The following is a 23,298-nucleotide window of genomic DNA, read 5'->3' as shown; positions in this document are numbered from 1 at the left end:
CAAATCTTGTGTGCCGCCTTAAAGACGGCGCCACCTCTGCCAAACCCGGGCCATGTTTGGCCCACATGCTGTATGCCAGTGCCTGGTGAATGCCTGCTGTGCCAGCTTTATGCCAAATCTGAGCCAGAATTCTTTGCTACTAGGGTAACTCCATTTCAATACCATTTAATTTTCTATATCATATTCTTATTGCATTTGCTGAACTGCTTTGTTATGGTTAGGCTATTTTATTCTTTTCAGGCTTAACTCGCAGTTCAAATGCACCTGTATCTGTACCTGTTAACTAACACTGAGATATGCAGTCTTAGCTTGCATCATCAAGCCTGCATCCAGATACTAATGGATCTGAGTAGGGCAATGTAGAGACTGAAGTTTGGATGGGTAATTACAAGAAAGATGTCCACATCATCTGGCATATTGCAATACAGGAATGAAAGAGCTACAATTCTGACTAAAATGTGAGTTAAACTTGGTATAACCAAAACAAATTGCTGAAATATTGATTGACTTAATAAATAAGGTAAATATACATCAAAATATTTGTTGTGTTGACGTTTTGTCATTGCATTTTTTTACAGTGTACATAGAAATGTCCATGGGTCTCATTTAGAAATGTGTACGCACTAAACCAGGATGGAAACACCACTTCCCATGCAAAAGGTGATGGGAGAATGTGCACAGCTGTAAGTAAACTTAAAATATTTAACCTAAATATTGACTCAAGCACTTTTAATCATCTAACAATCGCATTTATTCTGACGTACAGTCACTTTTAAATGCATGGTGTTATAAATGAGACCCCAGAGCAATGTTCTCTGTTGACACATTACTTTGCTGCTTTCATAAGATGACATTCTTATACAGGTTTAATATTTATCTATCAAACATCTCTGCTTGATTTATTAAACAGGTATTTCTTCACCAATACTAGTCTAACAACCAGTGCCTCTGTTCTTGTCTTCTACAGAATCATGGTGTATTGATACTGACATCAGTTAATCCCCATTGATGATGTACTTGGTTATAGCGGTGAGTAACATGCTGTTTACTAATGTTCAAAACATTCAGGGTCAGCAAGATGTAGCTTGTTTTAAAGAAGCAAATGCTTTTATTCAGAAAGGATGCTTAAAGGTAATCAAACATAACAGTGAACACATGTATAATACTTTATAAAACAAGGTAAAATAAACATATAGTTATTATACATAGTTCTTGAGCAGCAAATCAACATGTTGGAATGATTTCAGAAGTGTTATGTGAGACTTGAGTAATGCTGTATGTAGCTTTGCATCACAGGAATACATTATTTTTTAAAACCCATTCAAATTGAAGCTATTGAATATTGTAAACATACTGTAAACCACCTCTTGTGGTCAGATAAAATCTGGCAGAAATATTTTCCTTATAATTTTTCCCTGTGCATAAATGTGTTTTTTTACCCTGCAGTTTAATTTTATAAAGTGTTTTTGTCATGGTTATGAGTTTTCTGCTATAAATGTGTTCCACTTTTCCTGCCATACGGTCATAGCTTTATCCTGCAGTTGTGCTGATAATGAACTGTACCTGTTAACAAAGAGGGAAAACAGCTTTTTAAATACATCATCTACACAATGGCAATCATTTTTCAAATAAATAGTGAATATATATATATATATATATATATATATATATATATATATATATATATATATATATATATATATATATATATATATATATATATATACAGTTGGGGAAATAAGTATTCAACACGTTAGCCGTCTTTAAGCTGGCATCACCAATAAGGCCTTTTATATAAAGTATTAGATACTTTTCAGAAAATCTGTATTTTCTTCTTGCGTCATTCCGTGTTATTAAGCACAACATTTCTTTTCTTTTTTTTTTTTGGTTTAATTTTTATGTGTGTATTGTTTAACTTTTTACCAAAATCTGGTTCAACTCCATGTCAACAGCTCCTTTAGAATCATTATTCCCAGGAACAAAACAAACCGCGTTCAATACTTATTTCCCCTGCAGCGTTTAATAGCTAAGAAAACAAACGAATGGACTATTTGACTAAGTTTAGGCTTTTTGGTGATGGCAGCTTAAAGACGCCTCTCATATGGAGAATGAAGTCAAATGCATTGCTCAGGTGTGATTTTATCTTCAACAGAGGGTAAAAATCTTGATGGTTCTATTGGATTGTAGTCAGGTGATCGGCTAGGCCATTCTACAGCTTGATTTTCTTTCTCAGAAAGCATTTGAGAGTTTCCTTGGCTGTGCTTTGGGTCATTTTCTTGCATCTTACTCTGAGGAAGGGCAGAGGGTTGCTGAATAAATAATGAAATTTCAGCTGCTGTCTGGGCTTTCAATGCTAAACTACACCTCCCTTCACGTGTTCAATACTTTTTAATTTAATTTTATTACACCGAATTTCATTTGTAAACTAGTTAGATTTGTTTTCTTTTTATATATGAATTTCTTTGGTTGCCATCAACATCTGGTGAAAATTTCAAGTCAGCAGCACCTTTAGAAATATAGGTGAAAAATCTGAGAAAAATGGTGACGTGTTGAATACTTATTTCCCCCACCTTATATGTAAGTGAAGTTTTATAAATGTTTATATTCATTTTTTAAATGGCAATGTTTTGACTTTATTTAAGGAATCAACATTTTGAGCAAACAACTCTTATTTTTAGTCACAGCAAACTTAAAGGTCTTAGTTCTTCAGTCATGTTAGAAGTGCTGCAATTCTTTATACAGGGTTCCCACGCTTCTTAAAAACGCTTGAATTAAATTTGAAATTTGTTTTTGGGGTAATTTCAACTTTCATGCTGCTGCCAAAAGCAGAATAAAAAAACTACAAATTCTTAATTTAAATATTCTAAATGGAAATCTTGTACAAGAACTTATTTTAATAATGTGCATTTTATCAGTATTTCAGAAGCCGCGATTACCAGTTTTGAATTCAACAACTTTTATTAACGTCCTATGAACATGACTATCAAAAAATACCTACTGATATAATTTATGGTCACTTTGTCTTGATGGTCCAGTTGAGTATTAGTAGACTGTCTGCTTAATATCTGCTCATACTGCTCCTTCAACAGACATTTAACTTTAAGAAACTTTGCAAGTACATGTCAACTAACACTAACCCTATAACCTAACAGTCTACTTATAATCTATTGAGAATTAGTTGCCATGTAGATGCAATGTGATTTAAATTCAACAAGCAGACCATCAAAATAAAGTGTGACCTAATGTATTAGTAATATAATCTACTTAATGTAAATATTAAGAGCAAATGAAATGTTAAGCACAGTTAGAACTTTCACTGGACTACATAATGTATGCTGGGGGTGTGAATTACAATGGTGCTCGATATGAAGTGCTTTAAAAGTCCTTGAATCTGCTGTTTCTGAAAGAGTGGGAACCCTCCTAATGATGTCTATAATAATATTGTCATTATTGTTTTGTATCACAGTTGTGTAAAGAAGATTACAGTGACATTACAGAAACATTACAGTGTGATATGTTGCAATAAATGTTAAAAGTTACAATGTGTGACACTGCCTAACATAATTGCCAATTAATTGCATTTGTCATATTGCAACTGGCATTTTAGGTTCTGTTTGTAATAAATAAACATTCTCACACCTGATTGAGTTGATAGCGAGCTCCTTTAGAGTGCCCAGGTTTGCACTCAATCCACCAATACCGACAAACACCTCATAGAAATCATAGGACAGTCCTGTGGTCCCGAATAAACTGGGATCATCGGAGCTGACCACCATAGGATGTCCGTCAGACATTAACACCGCGGCTGGATGATTTCGCAGATCTGAGACCAGCTTTAGCACCTGCAGAGGAAGAATCACTGCTGATTTAACCAAACCAGTTTACTTAAACAGAGCACGGCTACTGTACCTGATTGGAAATGGGACACAACTCCACTGCCACCCTTCTGCTCCTGGAGAGCTGTTTTGCTACGGGATGATGAACAATTGCAAAACCGTGTCCGATACGGCTGGTGTTAAACAGCAGAGCGTCTAACACATTCCGGTCCACATCAGTCCCATCCAAATCTGAAAGCAAACACTTATAGTATAGACAAATAAATCCCAATCCCAATCCACACTGCACAGTGAGAAAATGAGCTGCATTTGCTGACCTGTTTCTCCAGCGTGGAAAAAGTACGGAAGTTGTGACTCTGAAGGGAGTGATAAAGCATCCCGAAAATACCAGATTGACCCTCCGGTGTCTTCACGACCAACCTGCAGCATTCAATGATACAATCAGAGAAAGTAATGTTAATGTGACTCCAATCACTTATTAACAAAGTCATCTGGAATGGCAAAGAAAGCGTTCTTGCAGGACTCCCAGAGTTCATCAAGATCCTTTGGATTCATCTTCAATGCCTCCTCCTTCATCTTACCCCAGACATGCTCAATAATGTTCATTTCTGGTGACTGGGCTGGCCAATCCTGAAGCACCTTGATCTTCTTTGCCTTCAGGAGCTTTGATGTGGAGGATGAAGTATGAGAAGGAGTGCTATCCTGCTGGAGAATTTGCCTTTACCTGTGGTTTGTAATGTAACGGGCAGTACTAATGTCTTGATACCTCAGGCTGTTGATGTTGCCATCCACTTTGCAGATCTCTCGCATGTACGCATACTGAATGTAACCCCAAACCATGATTTTTCCTTCACCAAACTTGACAGATTCTGTGAAAATCTTGAGTCCATGTGGGTTCTGAAACATCGACCTTCTGCCACTTTTCCAAATGATCCACTTGAAGTCAAGTTATCATTTGTTGCTCTTACAATCAGAGTCAACTACAAGACTTATCTCAAGTAGTGTACTTGTGTAAACAGACTATAATTACAGCATTTAATGACATGATTGCTGTGTTTTTCACATAAATATTTTCATTGATGTGAATTTTAGCCCAAGGCAAGGGTGAGATTACCAGGTCAAATCCTGCAACAATATCTGGATTTTTTCTCTGCATCTCAATGGCCTCTTGCACAGCCTGCTTCACCCGAGACACACTAGAAGACCTGCACAAAAATGCATCCCGATCAGAATAATATGCAGCTATAATCATCTGCTGAATATAGATATGTCTGTATTATATTAAGGAAATTCTATGATGTAATTTAAAAGGTGTACTTCATATGCTTCGATGTTCAATAAACAGTATTGTTTACATTATTTCCACCACCTCTAGTCTGTCTAAAACACTCTCATTGAGTTCCTGTATTACACTATTTCCTACACTGTAAAAAGTGAAAACTTAAACAAATTACTTCGACTTGATACAATTTAATGAATCAAGTTTGACAAACTTAATTTATGACAGTTTTCAGTAATAGATTAATTTAATTATTTTAAGTGTAACAAGTTTTATTAATTTATTTAAGAAAACAAGAATGGAACAGAACAGTTCATTACAAATCGTTCAGTATAATCATTTTAATATAATAATAATAATAATAATAATAATAAAATACTTTTATTACAAAAAAAATTTCCTTCATTTTAATATAATAATAATACTTTTATGTTTTGTGGCAAGTATTGCTCACTATTAATAGCGAACAATACTTATACTTGCCATTAACAAATTACTAAAACTTGTTACACTTAATTTATTACTGAAAACTGTTCTTAATTAAGTTTGTCATTTTTTTAAACACTTAATAGTAACAAGTCAAAGTCATTTTGTTAAGTTTTCAGTTTTTACAGTGTACTGTATATACACTATTTAGCTTTTTTTTTAGTTGGATCAAATCAACTTTCCTATTCATCTCAACATCAGTGAAGCCGGCTAAATTATTAAGTTAAACTTCATATACCTGAAAATGTTTGTTACATCTTGTTAACTTATTAAAATACCCATAATGTACCTATAATGTCATCCAGTATAATGTTTAAATATGAAATAAAATCAAAATAAAACATTGACTGAGTTCTTTCTTCAAGCTCCTCCTTCTAAAAGCCTAAGTGCTCTGATTGGCTTTGTGATTGGCAAACGACTCAAGATTATGTCTGAAAATGTTACGCCCCTCACCATAATTGTGAATGTTAGCTTCCAAGTCCACAAACAGTTAATAAAGATGATGATTTAACCACTTCAGCATGTGCCAGATCAGTTTTGGACAGAGCTTATGACCAAGCAGACTGATTTGAACCAACTTTGCTAGCAAAAGTCTTCTCAATGGTAAGTTCTGCTTTTGTATCTCTTGACAGCATATATTGGCAGTGTTAATTCACTGAAGCCACTGTGTTTGGACAATTAATTTGATGCTAATGCTAAAGCTAGGGAAAGTACTACTTGATTGCATGTGTTTGAATGAGAGTAGTTCCCCATTGTGTAAAGCTATTATCTTTGAAACTTTGCATTTCTTGTATGTTACATGTGCAGACATCTCATTCTCTGTGAAAAACAATACAAGGCATCATATGGCCTCTTTCCTGCTGCCAAAATAAAAGCCCATATGCTGTAGCTATTTTTAAACCTTTTGAATTGAAACTAAAATTTCACCAAACTTTCCTGCTCGGCAGTAATTTATGGCATGTTTTGTTGTTTTTGTAGTCTAAAGGTAAATGTTTAAGGAAGCATTTTAATCCATAATCTCATTTATAATCAGAAATGTGCTACCTGTTAGACTAGAAGTGCCATCTCAGTTGGGAAAATACCATTTAGGTAGTAAAAATGTGTTTAAATACAATTACAGTGGCTTTATTTAATAAAGAAAATGCATTTCTGATTGTGATTATATTTCATTATTTGCATTACAAGCTGTAAATATTAGATGTTGATTTAAAACAAGTTTAATCTAAACACATTCTTATTTTAATGTCAAAATTTGTGAAAAATTCAATTTGCACTAGATGTTTTAATAGCATTTTTTGGCATTGTCGGGAAGTTACCTTGAAGTCTCATACGTTTCTGAACTTGTTACTTGATTGTGGATTTAATTTATATGTTGAGTGATTTACGTGTGTGTTTCACCTGTGAGCGGAGAGGATTACACGAGTTCCCATAAAGTCTGGATGATTTGCTCTGAACTGCTCAGTGATGTTTCTGTAGACCTCGATAGTCCACGCTCTGTCATGGGTAGTGCCGTCCAGTTCATATGCCTAAACAGAAAAACATATGATTATTCACAGTTAAAGTCACAATTTTTAGCCCCCCTTTGAATTTGTTTTCTTTTATAAATATTTCTCAAATTACGTTTAACAGAGCAAGGAAATTTTCACAGCATGTCTGATAATATTTTTTTCTTCTGGAGAAAGTCTTATTTGTTTTATTTCGGCTAGAATAAAAGCAGTTCTTAATTTTTTAAACACCATTTTAATGTCAAATTATTAGCCCCTAAATTTGTTTTCGATTGTCTATAGAACAAACCATTATTATACTATGAGTTGACTTATTTCCCTAACCTGCCTAGTTAACCTAATTAACCTAGTTTTTATTATTATTTTTATTATTATTTTTATTTATTGAATGGGATGGCACCTTAAGATGAATCATCTCATTTTCAAAGGGGTCCTAAAAAGTTCATAAATCAAACAGAGTACAACACATCATAACGTACATACACCTAACAAGACAAACAAACAAGCAGCACACTCCACCTGAAACACTTCCCACAATCCGAAGCTTAAATAAACAAAACATATAATTGAAAGTACAAACAATTTGATATACAAATAAATAACAAACATTTAATTTTTAGTTAATCCTTTAAATGTCACTTTAAGCTCTGTGTCTTCAACAATATTTAGTCAAATATTATGTACTGTCATCATGGCAAAGATAAAATAAATCAGTTATTAGAAATGAGTTATTAAAACTATTGTTTAGAAATGTGTTAATGACTTTAACTGTATATATAGATAATAAATATAAGAAATTCATAGAAAAAAGTCTTATCTATTATAATCTATATAAGTGTAAAATTCAAAGTAAAAAAAATAAGTATTTTCTTGTCTGTGATAATCTGTTTAAGTGAAATTCAAAGAAAAAAGTAGGGCGGGACTTGATTTTGTGTGCTGATTGGATGGTTGGATGACTGTGAGATGCTATTGGTGGATTTGATGTGAGTGACAGGTTGATTTTGCTCTTTAAATAATGTAATTGAGGAAGGGGAGGGAGTTTCATAATACAAATATATACAGTTGAGGGCCAAATTATTAGCCGCCCTGTGAAATATTTACATTGGAGGAAGGAATTTGCCTATAATATTTTGTCTTCTGGAAAAAGTTGGATTTGTTTTATTTTGGCTAGAAAAGTTTTACATTTTTATAAAACAATATTATTAGCCCGGCGACGCAGTGGCGCAGTAGGTAGTGCTGTTGCCTCACAGCAAGAAGGTCGCTGGTTCGAGCCTCGGCTGGGTCAGTTGGCATTTCTGTGTGGAGTTTGCATCTTCTCACTGCGTTTAAAGATTAATAAAGGGACTAAGCCGAAAATAAATGAATGAATGTTATTAGCCCCCTAATAGCAATATTTTTTCCAATTGTCTGCAGAACAAACCGTCGTCATACAATGACTTGCCTATTTACATTAACTTTAACCTAATAAGCCCACTTAAGCCTTTAAATGTCACTTTAAGCTGGATACAAGTATCTTGAAGTATCTTAATTACAAAATAAAATGTTTGAGTTCATAGTGATATCCCAAACCTTGGCCTGTCCGATCCTCAGCTCCACATACATGATGTTGTCTTCATAAAGCTCTTTCAAACCCTGGTAGATGTGATCCTTCAGGACAGGAGCATATGTGATCAGCCCAGACAGAGCAATGAAAATCTTCTCAAACCGCTTCCATATACAGTCCTGTGTGGGATAAGACGTCTCCGGGTCTTCCGTAAAGAGCGTTAGATTACGCATCAAGCTGAAAGATAATGGCTGAGTTAGTCTACAGTAGTCAACGTTTGGATTTGGTTAATTAAATGAGAGCTATTATGCAAAACCCACTCTTTAACTCACTTGTTGTTTAAAAAAGGTTGTGTGGCAACAATCTGTGAATATAGCCAGCTTCTAGTGGTACAAATGTATTAATTAAATCTGTACAAACAGATTTGCACTGATTGGCACTGTACGTGTCATCAGAGGGGGAAAGCCCCGCCCAATAGTGACCATCTCTCCCTCATTAGCATACGACGTCAGTCTTGTTTTTGAATCTGCCACTATGCTGACACATCGGCATTTGTAGCTTCGCCCTCTTCTGATAAGAGCACATTCTCATTTGAATTTAAAGCGACAGTCACCAAAACGCCATAATTTGGATCAAAGCCTAAAAGGGTCCGTTTCAGAGAGTTCTAAAACATAATAACTTTACATACACACTCTAGGGACATCAGAAACTCACTTTACATCTTGTAAAACAGAGCATAATAGGTCCCCTTTACTCTTTATCTTATCCTTTAACTTAAAAGCACGTACAAAAACCCACCACATGGCTGCACTACTTTTGCACGTCACATTTCAGCTTAAAATCATGCATTATATTCGCTAAACGCTCTTAATCCGGTTCAATGAGGTGTAAATGCCTGTCATTCTTTTGAGCCCCAACACACAGCATGATTTCATGTAAATTAATTGCATTTTAGCAAGCACCTTTAAGACGTTTTAAAGGTGTAATAACTTTAACTTGAGATCAATTTACTGTATTGGTAATGCATAAGGAAGGACATACAATATGAGGAGAGTTCTTTAAGTTCTTTAATCTGAACTACATATGTTCAGAGCACAGAAGGTCTAGAAGCCTTGTTCTCTCAGCCTCTCTCTCTCGGTCTGTGGTCTTTTGGGAACATAGACATGGTGGGATTTGCAGAAAATGTCACGTCCATCACACTCATCCCCAAAGAGACATTGTCCTTACACTGTCATATAGTGCATTTGATATGTCTTTGTTTAAACAAAGCCCCTTTTTTAATCTAGGGTTGCCACAATGGAATGAACCGCCAACTCATCCAGCATATGTTTTACGCAGTGGATGCCTTCCAGCTGCAACCCATCTCAGGGAAACATCCATACACACTCATTCACACTCTTACACTACGGACAATTTAGCCTACCCAATTCACCTGTACCGCATGTCTTTGGACTGTGGGGGAAACCGGAGCACCCGGAGGAAACCCACGCGAACTCGGGGAGAACATGCAAACTTCACACAGAAACGCCAACTGACCCAGCCGAGGCTCAAACCAGCCACCTTCTCGTTGTGAGGCAACAGCATTACCTACTACACCACTGCATCACCATCCTTTAACTCATTAAATTCAAATACATGTCAGTGCATAGACGTTCATCTTATTAAATGTGATTCAAACAATAGCTTAAATGGTCCTAAACTAATTTCTCATGCATTTCTTTTCTTAATACACTGTAAAACCGTAGTCAAATTCACCAAATGAAATGAGTGTAGTTGACTTAAACCTTACTGGAAATTATTTCTACTTATTCAAAAAGAGTTTTGAGCTCAATCCGTTTAAAGAGTTTGTAAATCGGATACCTCAAACGGTTTGAGTTAACTTATTATGTTTTACAGTACTCAATTGGTATAAGATCTCTTCATTTATTGGGTTTTACTGTGTTCAAATGGATTGAGTTAGGATTAGTTTTTGAACTTAAATAGTTTGCTTTAATCGGTTTCTTCAATGGTTTGAGTTACATTTACTGGGTTTTACAGTGGACATGCAGATGTGTTGATAAAAGATAAATGTTCTTTGATTGACAAATCTAATTATCCTGTAAACTGCAGTATATTATGGTCTGAATTGATTTAGATAAAACTATTCTATTTATGTTACAGAATTTAAGGCAAATATAACTGTAATAAAGTTGCCTAAAGTAGTGCTTTCTCAACCACGTTTCTGGAGGACCACCAACACTGCATGTTTTGGAGGTCTGCTTTGGATATAACACCCATTACTGGTCGTCCAATCTGATGAGCTGATGATCTGAATCAGGTGTTTTGGTTAAGGAGACATGGAAAATAAGCAGAGCTTGTGGTCCTCTAGGAACATGGTTGAGAAACACTGACCTAAAGTTTTAAAATAACCCGTTACCAGACTTGTTTCAGCGGAAAAGCAATTTAATTAGTAAAAAATTACTAAAACAATTACTAATTTCACCAAACACTGTCTGAGAATATTTAATATCTGTACATGCGGCAGAATTGACAATAACGCTGTCTTTAACTTTGATGTTCGCTCACCTGTTATCAAAGGAAGTGACATCACCAAGACTGGCTCTTAAAATGTCTAGCCGTTTCCAAAAAGAGCATCCCCAGCGCGGAAAGGGTGTACTGGTGGAGAACGTGAACCGAACCGATCCGTCCCAAGTGAAGCAGATGTAGCAGTTAGGCCTGTATGTGGCGTTCAGCAGCCAATCAACACTCACCATAGCAGAGTTATGGATGTGAAGGGCAGCACCTGAAACAAAACTCCAAAACTCAGCTATCGTTTGATCTTTTTTTAATCGAAACAAAAAATTCCCAATATAAATCCAACTCTGCTGTAGTTTCTGGCATGTTTTGTTGTTTTTGTAGTCTAAATAGGATGTTTTAAGGAAGTATTTTTATCCATAATCTCATTCATAATCAGAAATGTCTACCTCTAAATAATAATGACATGCAGAGAGTGAACGTGTTTGAAAGACAAAAAAATAAATAAAAATTAAGGTTTGTCATCCTTTACTCACTTTACACAAACCTTTATGGGTTTCTTCTGTTGAACATAAAAAAAAGATATTTTGAAGAATGTTGGAAACCGGTAACCATTGACTTTCATTGAAACAATTATTATGGAAGTCAATGGTTACCAGTTTCCAACATTCTTCAGGTTTTCAGCTTTCTTCTAAATATTATTATGTTTTTTCTACCATGTATATACATGATAACCAGTTTACAATACCACCAAGATATCTTCTTTTATGTTTAACGGGGAAACAAATTCATAAGGTTTTTTTTTTCATTTGGCGACAGAGCCACCCTATATAATATATCTAAAGACAAAATACAACTATAAAAACATTATAGTATGTACATCATAAAAGAAATATGCATATTGTTCAATAATATTATGTGAATTAATAGAAATTCTGAATAAATAGCTTATATTTTCACTCACTCACTCAGCTTCAGCTATGCAAGGAACCACCAATTACTTTGGCAAATGTTTTTATACTGCGAATGCACTTCCAGTCGCAATTAATACAGCCACTTGGGTGACACAGTGGCTCAGTGGTACGCAGCAGGAAGGTCGCTGGTTTGAGTCCCTACTGGGTCAGTTGGCATTTCTGTGGAGTTTGCATGTTCTTGGTGCTCTGGTTTCCCCCACAGTCCGAACACATGCAGTATAGGTGAATTGAGTTAACTCAATTGGCCGTAGTATATGCATAGTGTGCATGTGAGAGTGTATGGGTGTTTCCCAGTAATGGGTTGCAGCTGGAAGGGCATACACAGTGTAAAACATTTGGTTCATTCCGTTGTGGTGACCCCTGATGAATAACGGGATTAAGCTGAAGGAAAATGAATGAATGATTTATAAAAGTAACTTTAAGTGCAAATTTAGCCAGAGGTATAAAGAATTTCGAGCTTGACTCTATGTTTACACACATGAACAGACATAGTGTGGGTCTACTGTACACATGAGCAGCCGTGTTGTACCTTTTGGCATTTTCTGCAGCAGTTTGAATATCGGGCTTTGCTGTATGATGTGCCGCACTTTGAAGAAGTGATTGGCCGGTGGGAAAGGTGAAAGGGTGATTTCCTTCATCTTCAGCATGTACAGCAGTGAATCCATCCGCTTTTCGGCTTCATTGAGCTCCATGTTTCCCCCGATCTGCTGTAAGAGCTCCTGCTGCAGCATCTGCTCTCTCTGACGGGGATCTGGCATTGATTTACACTCGCTCACACACACCAGCAGCACCACCATCACTGCTGCACTCACATCCTGACACAACGACACAATCATTCGTGTTAGTTTTTAGAGGAATTTGTCTTTAAAGGTGGAAAAGTGGATATTATGTGTTCATATTAAGATTTTTCAACACATATCTAAACAATAGTTTTACAGTTTTTTTTTTTTTTTTTTTTTTTGATTGCTTTTGCACGATTTTCTAAACAGGGCCCGTGTTTTCAAAACAGTACCCTTCTAGGGATTAGTGGCCACATTTTAGCTCCTAAGTGTCTATTTAAAATACTCTGAATGTTTTATATTTTGTTGCTGACATACAGTGTCATCCTGCAACTGTTTTGCAGCATATAAAATGTCCCAAACACTATTTTAACTGCCCAAAATGGGCAAAAGACTGTAGTTTTTACTCTCTGATAGTCAAAACATGTTGTATATGCATTAAAAAAACCGTCAGGAAAAAGTGTTTTATGTGAATTCAGACCACGAGGCCACATATATGGACATCATTTTTCTCTAAAAGGACATCATATCAAAAGATGATACTAATTATTCTAACCAGGTTCCAATAAACCCAAATAGCAAAGAGAAATCAAATGTGCATGTAAAAAACAGCTTGGGCCTTAAGAGGTTAAAGTATACAGTAAATCTAAACTTGTAGGGCTCTATTTTGACGATCCATGCGCAAAGTGCAGAGCGCAAACGCATTAAGGGTGTGTCAGAATTCACTTTTGCTAATATAAGGAAGGAAAAATCCACTTTGCATGGTCTAACAGGGTTGAGCTTGTTTTCTTAATGAGTTATAGGTGTGTTTTGAGAATAAACCAATCAGAGTCTCATCTCCCATTCCCTTTCAGAGCCAGTTGCATCGCGCCATGTTCCATTTGCTATTTACATGGCGAACTTTATAAATGGAAAAACTGAGCATTTCACTAGCGAGAAAACAGTTAAACAGAGCATCTACAGCACGAGAATGAGAGATGAGCCTGCTCATTATTTACTTTCACTTTCACTCTCGTAAATAAGGAAACGTGTTGTACGCACACACATCCATTAGCCTATAATTAATTTTGTTTGTTTGTTGTGATAACATGAAGGAATTGTGTTGAACCCTGCATTATTAACAATGCTGATACACAATAATCATGTGTATTTCGATATTTAGTACATTGTTACACTAAAAATAAGAACCCTTTGTTTAAACTATTTATTTAAAGTGAGCTGAAACAACTCAAATCTTGATTATTTATTGCTTAAAACTCAATATGTTATGTTTAATCCACTTACATTTGTAAAAACGATGACATTAATCGACTTGTGTTGGGATAGCATGAAGGAATTGTGTTGAACCCTGCATTATTTACAGTATTAATACACAATAATCATGTTTGTTTCAATATTTAAAATTTGACACTCAAAAAAATGACCTTTTGTTCAAGCTACTTATTTAAAGTGAGCTGAAACAACTCAAGTCTTGATTATTTATTGCTTACAACTCAATTGTTTTATGTTCAGTCCACTTAAATTTGTAAAAACAATGACGATAATCGATTTATGTTGGGATAACATGAAGGAATTGTGTTGAACCCTGCATTGTTTGCAGTATTAATACACAATAATCATGTGTGTTTCAATATTTAGTACATTGTTTCACTCCAAAAATGACCTTTTGTTCAAACTACTTATTTAAAATGAGCTGAAACAACACAACTCTTGAATTTTTATTATTTACAACTCAATTGTTTTATGTTCAATCTACTTAAATTGGTAAAAAACCAACAAGTTAACTTAATTCCTTCATCATATATCTTAATCCAGCATTTTTAACTGTAGATCTACATATCTGTTGTAAAGTTTACATGAAAGCTCGTCCTCCGGCATCTCCAACAATCAAATTGACAACCTAATCCAATACAAAACCTCAGCGGCAGGAAAACATCAAGCCTTAAAGCTCAATGCATCAGAAGTTATACCTTACCTTCAAGCTTATGCTACTCATTGCTCCCAGCTATCAATCAGGCATGTGTTCTCAGCCGCTGTGCATGTCGAATAAAAGTTCCTCTTTCAGGAACAGCGCATATTAAGAATGTGATGACAATAGAGCATGTGACACACTGTGAAATCTTAAATGCCTCATAGAATAAGAGCCTTGAGCAAAGCCTTGCCAGTGGGACGCTATTATCCAAACCAGCCAGTCAATAACAACACAACGAGACGAGATCTGGGCCATATGGGTTTTCATTATAGTTTTCACATCAATATAGTCTTTTTGCATCATCGACAGACACGTTTGCTTCCGATATACAGATCATGCTCCTCATTACAGGAATGCAAATAAAAAAAGTCATATTTTCTTCATGAAGCGAGGGTTATGCATCACTTTAAGACTTTATAGGAACATAACGGAGCTTTAATTGATTCATAATCTAACACAGAAATGTGCAGGACACTATTTTGATCTTTATACAGCAATGATGAATCATATACACACACACACACACACAGGTGATGTCTTCTTAAATACAGTACAGATAGAGACGCAGGAATGGATTTTTAACATCAAAATAAAAATACAACATCAAAACACTGCCGATCTCCGGAAAGATCCATCAGTCCATGAACTTGCGGTTCTGGTTCGCACCAAACAGGGCGACTCGTATTTCAGGCATCATCTGAAAACACATCAACATTTTAGTGTGTGTGAGTGATTTCAAAGTGCTTTATATACACTGCAAAAAAGGTTTTTCTTGCTTAGATTTTTTGTCTTGTTTCTAGTCTAAATATCTAAAATTTCTTATATCAAGAAGCATTTTTAGACAAGCAAAACATATTGCCTTGTTTTGAGAAATAATATGCTAATATTGAGAGAGTTTTTCCTTAAAACAAGCAAAATAATCTGCCAATGGGGAGAGCAAATTAATCTTGTTTTTTTTTTTTTTTGATGTAAGATTATTTTGCTTACCCCATTGGCAGATTATTTTGCTTGTTTTAAGGAAAAACTGACTTAATATTGGCATAATATTTCTTAAAACAAGGCAATATGTTTTGCTTGTTTAGAAAATTCTTCTTGATTTAGGATTTTTTAGATATTTGGAATAGAAACAGGACAAAAAATCTAAGCAAGAAAAGCATTTTTGCAGTGTACAGTTGAAGTCAGAATTATTAGCTGTCATGAATTATTAGCACCCCCGTTTATTTTTTTTCCCAATTTCTGTTTAACGGAGAGCAGATTCAACACATTTCTGAACATAATAGTTTTATTAACTCATTTCTAATAACTGATTTATTTTCTCTTTGCCATGATGACAGTAAATAATATTTGACTAGATATTTTCAGGACACTTCTATACACCTTAAAGTGACATTTAAAGGCTTAACTGTGTTATTTAGGTTAACTAGGCAGGTTAGGGTAATTAATATAATGATGGTTTGTTCTGTTAACAATCGAAAAAATATATAGCTTAAAGGGGCTAATAATTTTGTCCTTAAAATGGCTAATAAAAAATTTAAAACTGCTTTTATTCTAGACAAAATAAAACAAATAAGACTTTCTCCAGAAGAAAAAATATTATCAGACATACTGTGAAAATTTCCTTGCTCTGTTAAACATCATTTGGGAAATATTACACAGCAAAAATTGCTTTTCTTGCTTGGATTTTTGGTCTTGTTTCCAGTCTAAATATCTAAAATTTCTTATATCAAGAAGCATTTTCTAGACAAGCAAAACATATTGCCTTGTTTTGAGAAATAATATGCTAATATTGAGAGAGTTTTTCCTCAAAACAAGCAAAATAATCTGCCAATGGTGTAAGCAAATTAATCTTGTTTTTTCTTTTAATTTAAGATTATTTTGTTTACCCCATTGGCAGATTATTTTGCTTGTTAAGGAAAAACTCTCTTAATATTGGCATATTATTTCTTAAAACAAGACAATATGTTTTGCTTGTCTAGAAAATTCTTCTTGATTTAGGAATTTTTAGATATTTGGACTAGAAACAAGACAAAAAAATCTAAGTAAGAAAAGCATTTTTTGCAGTGTAAAAAAGGAAAAATTCAGAGGGGGGCTAATAATTCTGACTTCAACCGTATAATCATAATGGTGGCCGTTCAGTTTCTGTACCTGCTGTGCGATGAGCTCCAGTCGGCTCTCCAGAGTGTTTGCCACTTTAATTTTCCCATCCGCATTATAGAGCTCAATACCTCCAGAGCTACACACAAACAAACACACACACGCTTTAGATTCAAAGATCGCACCCATATCTGAAGTCGCTATTTCTGTGAATAAGGAACTGCTCGGTAAAGGCAGATGCTCACATTTCTGGAGAGAGGAAGTTGTCTTGGTCGATGCGCACTTCTAGATTGTTCTTTACTGCTGCTTTGTAGATGGAGATGTTTTTCTGGACGGCGGCCTAATGAAAGAAACACACGCTTGTCTGTAAATCATGATGAGTTGTTAGTAACTGTCAAAGTCTTGTTGATGCCAGGGTTATTTTATTAAAAATGTTCCAATTTTTTTGTATTTTTTTGTGTATTTATTTTTGACATATATGTTATGTACAGGGTTTTTACATCTCGGTTTTAGTTATTTTAATCGTTACATTAAATTTTATGTCTATGAATTAATGTCTATTTAAAATATTTCAATCTATACTGAATAATTATTGATTGTTTAAACATTTAGAGTGCTTTTTAAGCATATTCATTGTATTTGCGGTGTTGTTCACAACTTTAACGCTGCAATAAGGCTCTAATAATTGATGTTAATTAAATTCAACTAAACTATATAACAATACAAACCTTATATTAATCATGTTAACTTCTTTTCAATGCATATAATATAATTACAATATGATATGATTTAATAAAATATGATATAGTATAATATAGGTGTAGCGGTGGCACAGTAGGTAGCACGATCGCCTCACAGCAAAAAGGTCGCTGGTTTGAGTCCTGGCTGAGTCTGTTGGCGTTTCTGTGTAGAGTTTGCATGTTCTCCCCGTGTTCGCATAGGTTTCCTCCGGGTGCTCGGGTTTCCCCCACAGTCCAAACACATGCGCTATAGGTGATTTGAATTAGCTAAATTGACCAATGTATATAGGTGTTTCCCAGTGATGGGTTGCAGCTGGAAGGGCATCCGCTGTGTAAAACATGCTGGATAAGTTGAGAAATGTTGTCTTGGAATGTACACAATACACATATTAGCCAAACTTGAATCACTTTGTTGCATGTCAGTCATTTTAATAGATTAAAAGGGTTGTCTTTTTTCCATTTTATTTCCATTTCAGCTATTTTAATACACAAATTTCATTTTAATTAGACTTAAAAGTCTGAATAGTTGTAAATTTTAGCAATGTTTGTTTTATTACATGTGTATCATTTTAATTTCAAGTTTTTTTGTTTAGAATATCAACTTAAAATACATGTAAATGAGAGATTTATTTGTTTATTTATTTATATATCTGAAGCTAGATATCTTTGAGACAATTTGAGATGAAAGTTTTTAATTCACATTTTAAATAATTCACTATAATTTAATTTCATTGAGCTATTATTCATTTCATGAGTTTTAAATCAGTGAACACAGTGTTGGACCAAAGGCCTGTATACACTATCTAGCTTCATTTGATTACATTTACCATTCATATAAGTTCAAGAAACTAATTTTTAAATTCACTTTAATAAAAACCCTGGCTAAAACAGCTACAAACCTGCACAATCCCCACATCCTGTTTGCGGCAACGGATGGTCACTTTAGGTTCCAGCAGCTGGTAAAAACCCTACAACAGAACGATATTAAAACAGCAATCACTACATATATCTTTAAAAGCACTGTGCATTTCTGAAGTGTGCCTCACACAGGTGAGTGGGCTTGACAAACCACCTGTAGAAACACTTTTCTCACTATATGCACCACACACTTTACTTAAACTCCATCTTATGACTTAATAAGGAAAACAAGGTTTACTTGTGAATGTCCCACACAATCATGTTGCACTGCTCGTTTCCTTCAACCTTAAAATACTTCTCTTAGATAATATTGTTCTGTCTTATGTAAAAGTACTTGTATAGTCTGTCTTAGATTATGTGTATAGTATTTATAGTATATGTATAGTAGTATACACTGGAAATTAGCAGTTTTTCTGTATTTTCTGTATTTATTTATGCTTTTGAAATGCATTATGGAAGCTTCACCTTTCTTCCAACCACTTTTAACTTTGATAAGTTGGATTTTATTGTCATTTTTAATAGTTCAAAGTGATCTATTCTCTGCGTTGGTGTTGTGTATTACCCAACAAACGCCCTGAAATAAACTGCCAGCACATTTTCTGTTATTTTACACACTTATTTGTCTATATATTATTTCTTAAACATTATATTACTTTAAAAGTCACTTTGTTAAACTCTAGAATTGAATTTTCAACATCAAAAGTGGACAGAGCAGAGATCAACATCCCATAACTGCAAATAAATGTAAAAACTAGGTTTAAACAAGCTCCTGCATCCAGTGTGTGTTAATATTTACGTACTTTATTCCACTATATGTCAACACATGTATCGTAATAACTTGACTTATTAAAACTAAGCGAACGGTTTTTAGCAGGGCTGATTTGTATCTGTGTGTTTGTGTGTATACAGTCCACCGCTCACCTGCAGAACCAGTCCGTCCATCAGAGCCGCGTATCTGGACGGATCTCTGGCTACATTCGCTAGTCGCTGACGTGCGTCGTTTAGTAAATCCTGAAAAACGTTGTACAGTATAAACACACAATATTTACCATAGTATATCAAGCTGGCACAAATAGAGAAGAGGAACTGACCGCAATCATGTCATCTCTGGCCTTCAGGACCTTCAGTCTGGCCTGATTCATCAGATTGGACATTTGACTACGGATAAAAAGACACAATTGAGACATTATTATAGACATATGATGATTTTCATTATATATCATGAACAAATCTGATATCATGGCCCTTTGAAATATAGTGAATATTAATTTATTATTTAAACTTTTAGATTGCTTTCGAAGAATATTTAATGTATGTGCAGTGCTGTTCATAATTAACATTGCAATACGGCTCCAATAATTAACCTTAATTAAAAAAGTATAAATGCTTTTATTAATCATGTTAATTTCTTAGCTAATGCATAATAACAAGCTAAAATTTAAGCTGTTATCAGATTACAAGTCATTATCTTTATAAACGGAGCTAATAACTAATAAAATAAAGATGCATTATTATTTTTAAATTAGTATTAACATAATAATTGTAATAAATCTGGCTATTTCGTCATAAAATAAAGATGCAATATTATTTTTAAATTAGTATTAACATAATAATTGTAATAAATCTGGCTATTTCGTCATGCAACTTTATTGTGAAGTGTACCTAATTATTATTTTGCAATACACTTACTATACTTTATAATCCATTTGCAATTCAATTAGGTTGAAATATTTGTTTGCTGTGAACAATTATATAAAATAAAGCGATGATGCAGTATTTTTTTATTATTATTAGTAGTATTTGTATATGTTTTATTGATTATATTAAAGTAGCCTTTTATGTAAATATTTTGTAAATAGCAAATATTGCAATTATAGATTGTATATTACTGCATATATATTGTGATAAATTTTCCAGCATTTAAAAATTACAAGTAAATTTTGAAAAAGTGACTTTTATTGTCATTTTTAATAGTGTAAAGTGCTATAGTGTTTGGGTTGGTGTTGTATATTACGGTGCAAAAACCTTGTAATAAACTCCCAGTACATTTTCTGTTATTCGACTTACTTCTCTATATTAATTCTTAAAAATTATATCATTTCAAACTACTAAAATATCAACAAAAGTCACTTTGTTAAACCGTAGAGTTGAATTTACAACATCAAAAGTCATCAGAGCAGAGATCAACATCCCATAATGCAATTCACAACCATAAATAAATCCAAAATACATCAAAACTGTTAATTAAAAGATCTATTTTGCAGTGTTGTTAGTTATGTATAGCTTTAAACTAGCTCTTATTATTAATCTTGAACAATCACAAATAAGTACATGATCTGAAGCGGCTAGGAATGAGTCAGAGATTTTGAGGAAACTGGGAGTTTCTGCAGGGAGGAAGTCACGCTCACATTTTCTTCTGCTGTTCGATCTGTTTCTCCTTCTTTTCGTAATACTCCATGATCTTCAAGCGCTGGGTCTGAACCAGTCGACCTTTCTCAATGTTAAACTCCTCCTCCGCCTGCAAGGAAAGTCACTTATTATAATATCATAATCTAATTTAGTGCATAAGTTAAAGCTCAATGTTTAATCTGAAATATTACCTTGGCGTCTATCTCCTCGGCTTTTTCATTGGCCTCCTGCTCAATGAAAGCCATCATGTGCTTGATCTAAAAAGATGTTAAAGAAAAAAGATAATGTTGCTTAATAAAATGGCTTTGATTGGTCCTGAAATTCATTTTATAAAATGGGTTATTTAAAAAAAAAAGTCATTTTAAAAACATAGAAAGCATATTATATGAATGAAAAATATGCAGTTTAATGTTTTAGATAATATAAAAATAGGTAAAGTAAGGTTAAGCATATATTTATGTAATATTTAAATGCATATTTTAACCTCCACTTGATTAAATATGTAAAAAATATAGCATTTTATTATATGCTAAATGATGTAAAAACATCAAATGACTATTTATGAATATTCATGAGCAGATTTTGTCTGTACATAGCCTACTTTAACAATGAATGACATTTAGGTGGCTTGTTTTCTTGTAAATGACTTTTAATATGCATATTATCCATATTTTTTCATTATTTTACACACTTTCATGCACTAATGAATGAAAAAAAATCAAAGTTATATTACTAAATCTCTTCAATCTGATTATACAGTAGCACTAGGGGCTGTTTTTGTGGCTTATAACAAGAATGTGGAATGTATTTGCCTAGTGTGTGTGTTCAGAAAGCTTTAAGTCTGTTATTAAAGATAGATAATCATTCATATTACAAAATATGATTATCTAACGTTACACTCTGTCTTGTTGTTATTAATATTGTATACTATTATTCGCAGATTTGATGCATTTGAACATTCTAAATTTGACATTGTTAATTATTTACGTACTCAATAGTCATCCTATGCAATATAATGTAATTTAAAATAATTTAATAAACGTGCTGCTATAATTATAATAGAGGCAGGTCTCGTGACAGACGCGCGTGTGTAATGAATAAATGACGAACAACCTTGAAGGCCTCGTCAGAACATCACGACACTCCTGTCAGGCTCGTGTGAAATAATACATCGAACAAAGCACTCTATTGTCAATTTTACTCTGTTATTAAGCTGCAGTGAAGGTAAAACAATACATTTTAAAGCGTTTTCACCTGTTTCTGGACGTCGGCATCGCTGAGCGCCATGACTGCAGATCCTGCTCCTGCTGCTTTAAGAGGATTTTAAACTCCGCCGACAGATAAAGCTCGGTTTGTGGCAGAGGAAAGGCGTCTGCTTTGCAAATACAGCTCGAAAATAATCCTGAAAGCCTTTAGATTTTAAATTTACTCGAAAAGGGTTGATCGTGACAGTGTCAGAGCCGTGAAAATAGACTGGAGGGATCAGCTGATTCTCAGTCTACGATGACACAGACGTCACATGACGCGTATTTCCTCTATGGGAACCAATCAAATTGCAGTGCGCGTGCTTTATTTATTATAGCGGTTTTTGTCTAATACATTACAAATAAACGATTTTATTTGCTTTTTGGGTTCCTTTTACAAAACATTTATGTATTTATTAACTAAAACTGTATCTGATTAGACTTTCCTCATTATCCACAAGAGGAAGTCGATGTGTCTTTGGTCTCAACACAAACTGTATTTACATTCAACATCATATGTCACCTAAAAAACAAGCAACACAAATAAATTTAGCATCATATATCTCACTTTAAAACATAACACAATTAACCCTAAATTGTTTTTTTAATGTCTCCTTGTTTATTTACTACATTTTATACATTTAATCAATTAGAATCTCTTTGCAGTTTTATAATTACTCATAAAATATACCAAAAAGTCTATGATATGATAAAAAAAAATGGCCTTGATATTTACACGATGCCTCAGTGGTTAGTACTGTTCTCTTATTACATGAAGTTCGCTTATTCGAGACTTTATTTACTTTCAGATGAAAAAGGCATCAATGTCTATGTGTCTATCAGCGTTCTTCTATTTATTTATTTTTAACTGGCTTAATTTTAACTTTACTTAACCCTAAATACAGATTTGGCTTATTGCCTTTTTTGGTTTGGAAATTAGTTTTTTGTGTATGTATTTATGTGTGCATGTGTATATGTATGTATGTGTGTGTTTATATATACATA

At 34.0% G+C, this 23,298-nt stretch overlaps 2 protein-coding genes and 1 long non-coding RNA gene across 4 annotated transcripts; 1 reads left to right on the top strand and 2 right to left on the bottom strand.

Moving 5' to 3' along the window:
- Nucleotides 1-1,085: 1,085 nt before the first annotated feature.
- On the bottom strand, nt 1,086-15,129 carry ada2b (adenosine deaminase 2b). 2 transcript variants are annotated; one of them, XM_682627.6, is made up of 10 exons: nt 14,892-15,129; nt 12,667-12,952; nt 11,215-11,431; nt 8,676-8,886; nt 7,000-7,127; nt 4,951-5,041; nt 4,154-4,256; nt 3,910-4,067; nt 3,640-3,842; nt 1,086-1,563 (listed from the first exon to the last, which is right to left on the bottom strand). In XM_682627.6, the coding sequence occupies exons 1-10, from the start codon at nt 14,910-14,912 to the stop codon at nt 1,476-1,478; spliced, it is 1,506 nt and encodes a 501-aa protein (XP_687719.3). In that variant the 5' UTR covers nt 14,913-15,129; the 3' UTR covers nt 1,086-1,475. The 2 variants fall into 2 exon arrangements, with proteins under 2 accessions (XP_687719.3, XP_073803068.1); XM_073946967.1 differs by having other exon boundaries at nt 14,887-14,966.
- Nucleotides 15,130-15,133: 4 nt separating this feature from the next.
- On the bottom strand, nt 15,134-22,526 carry atp6v1e1b (ATPase H+ transporting V1 subunit E1b). Its single transcript, NM_173254.1, is given in 9 exon segments — nt 15,134-15,585; nt 17,034-17,121; nt 17,228-17,322; nt 18,622-18,690; nt 19,562-19,651; nt 19,732-19,798; nt 21,049-21,158; nt 21,241-21,306; nt 22,304-22,526. Coding segments are annotated over 9 exon segments (681 nt in total). The 5' UTR covers nt 22,337-22,526; the 3' UTR covers nt 15,134-15,522.
- LOC141381579 (uncharacterized) lies at nt 18,314-22,518 on the top strand. The gene is made up of 2 exons (XR_012401807.1): nt 18,314-20,291; nt 20,558-22,518. It is a non-coding gene; the product is annotated as an uncharacterized lncRNA (long non-coding RNA).
- Nucleotides 22,527-23,298: the final 772 nt, after the last annotated feature.

This window comes from Danio rerio, chromosome 4, assembly GCF_049306965.1.
Source record: "Danio rerio strain Tuebingen ecotype United States chromosome 4, GRCz12tu, whole genome shotgun sequence".
NCBI classification, from domain to species: Eukaryota; Metazoa; Chordata; class Actinopteri; order Cypriniformes; family Danionidae; genus Danio; species Danio rerio.
Note: the sequence above shows the minus strand (reverse complement) of the source record. Positions and strands in the feature narration are given on the sequence as shown.

Coding starts and splice junctions, on each gene's coding strand:
- ada2b (XM_682627.6), bottom strand. CDS start 14,912: ATGAGTAGCATAAGCTTGAAG. Junction 12,953..14,891: donor TGAGTAGCATAAGCTTGAAG/GTAAGGTATAAC, acceptor TCGTTGTGTCAG/GATGTGAGTGCAGCAGTGAT. Junction 4,068..4,153: donor TTTCCACGCTGGAGAAACAG/GTCAGCAAATGC, acceptor GTTTGCTTTCAG/ATTTGGATGGGACTGATGTG.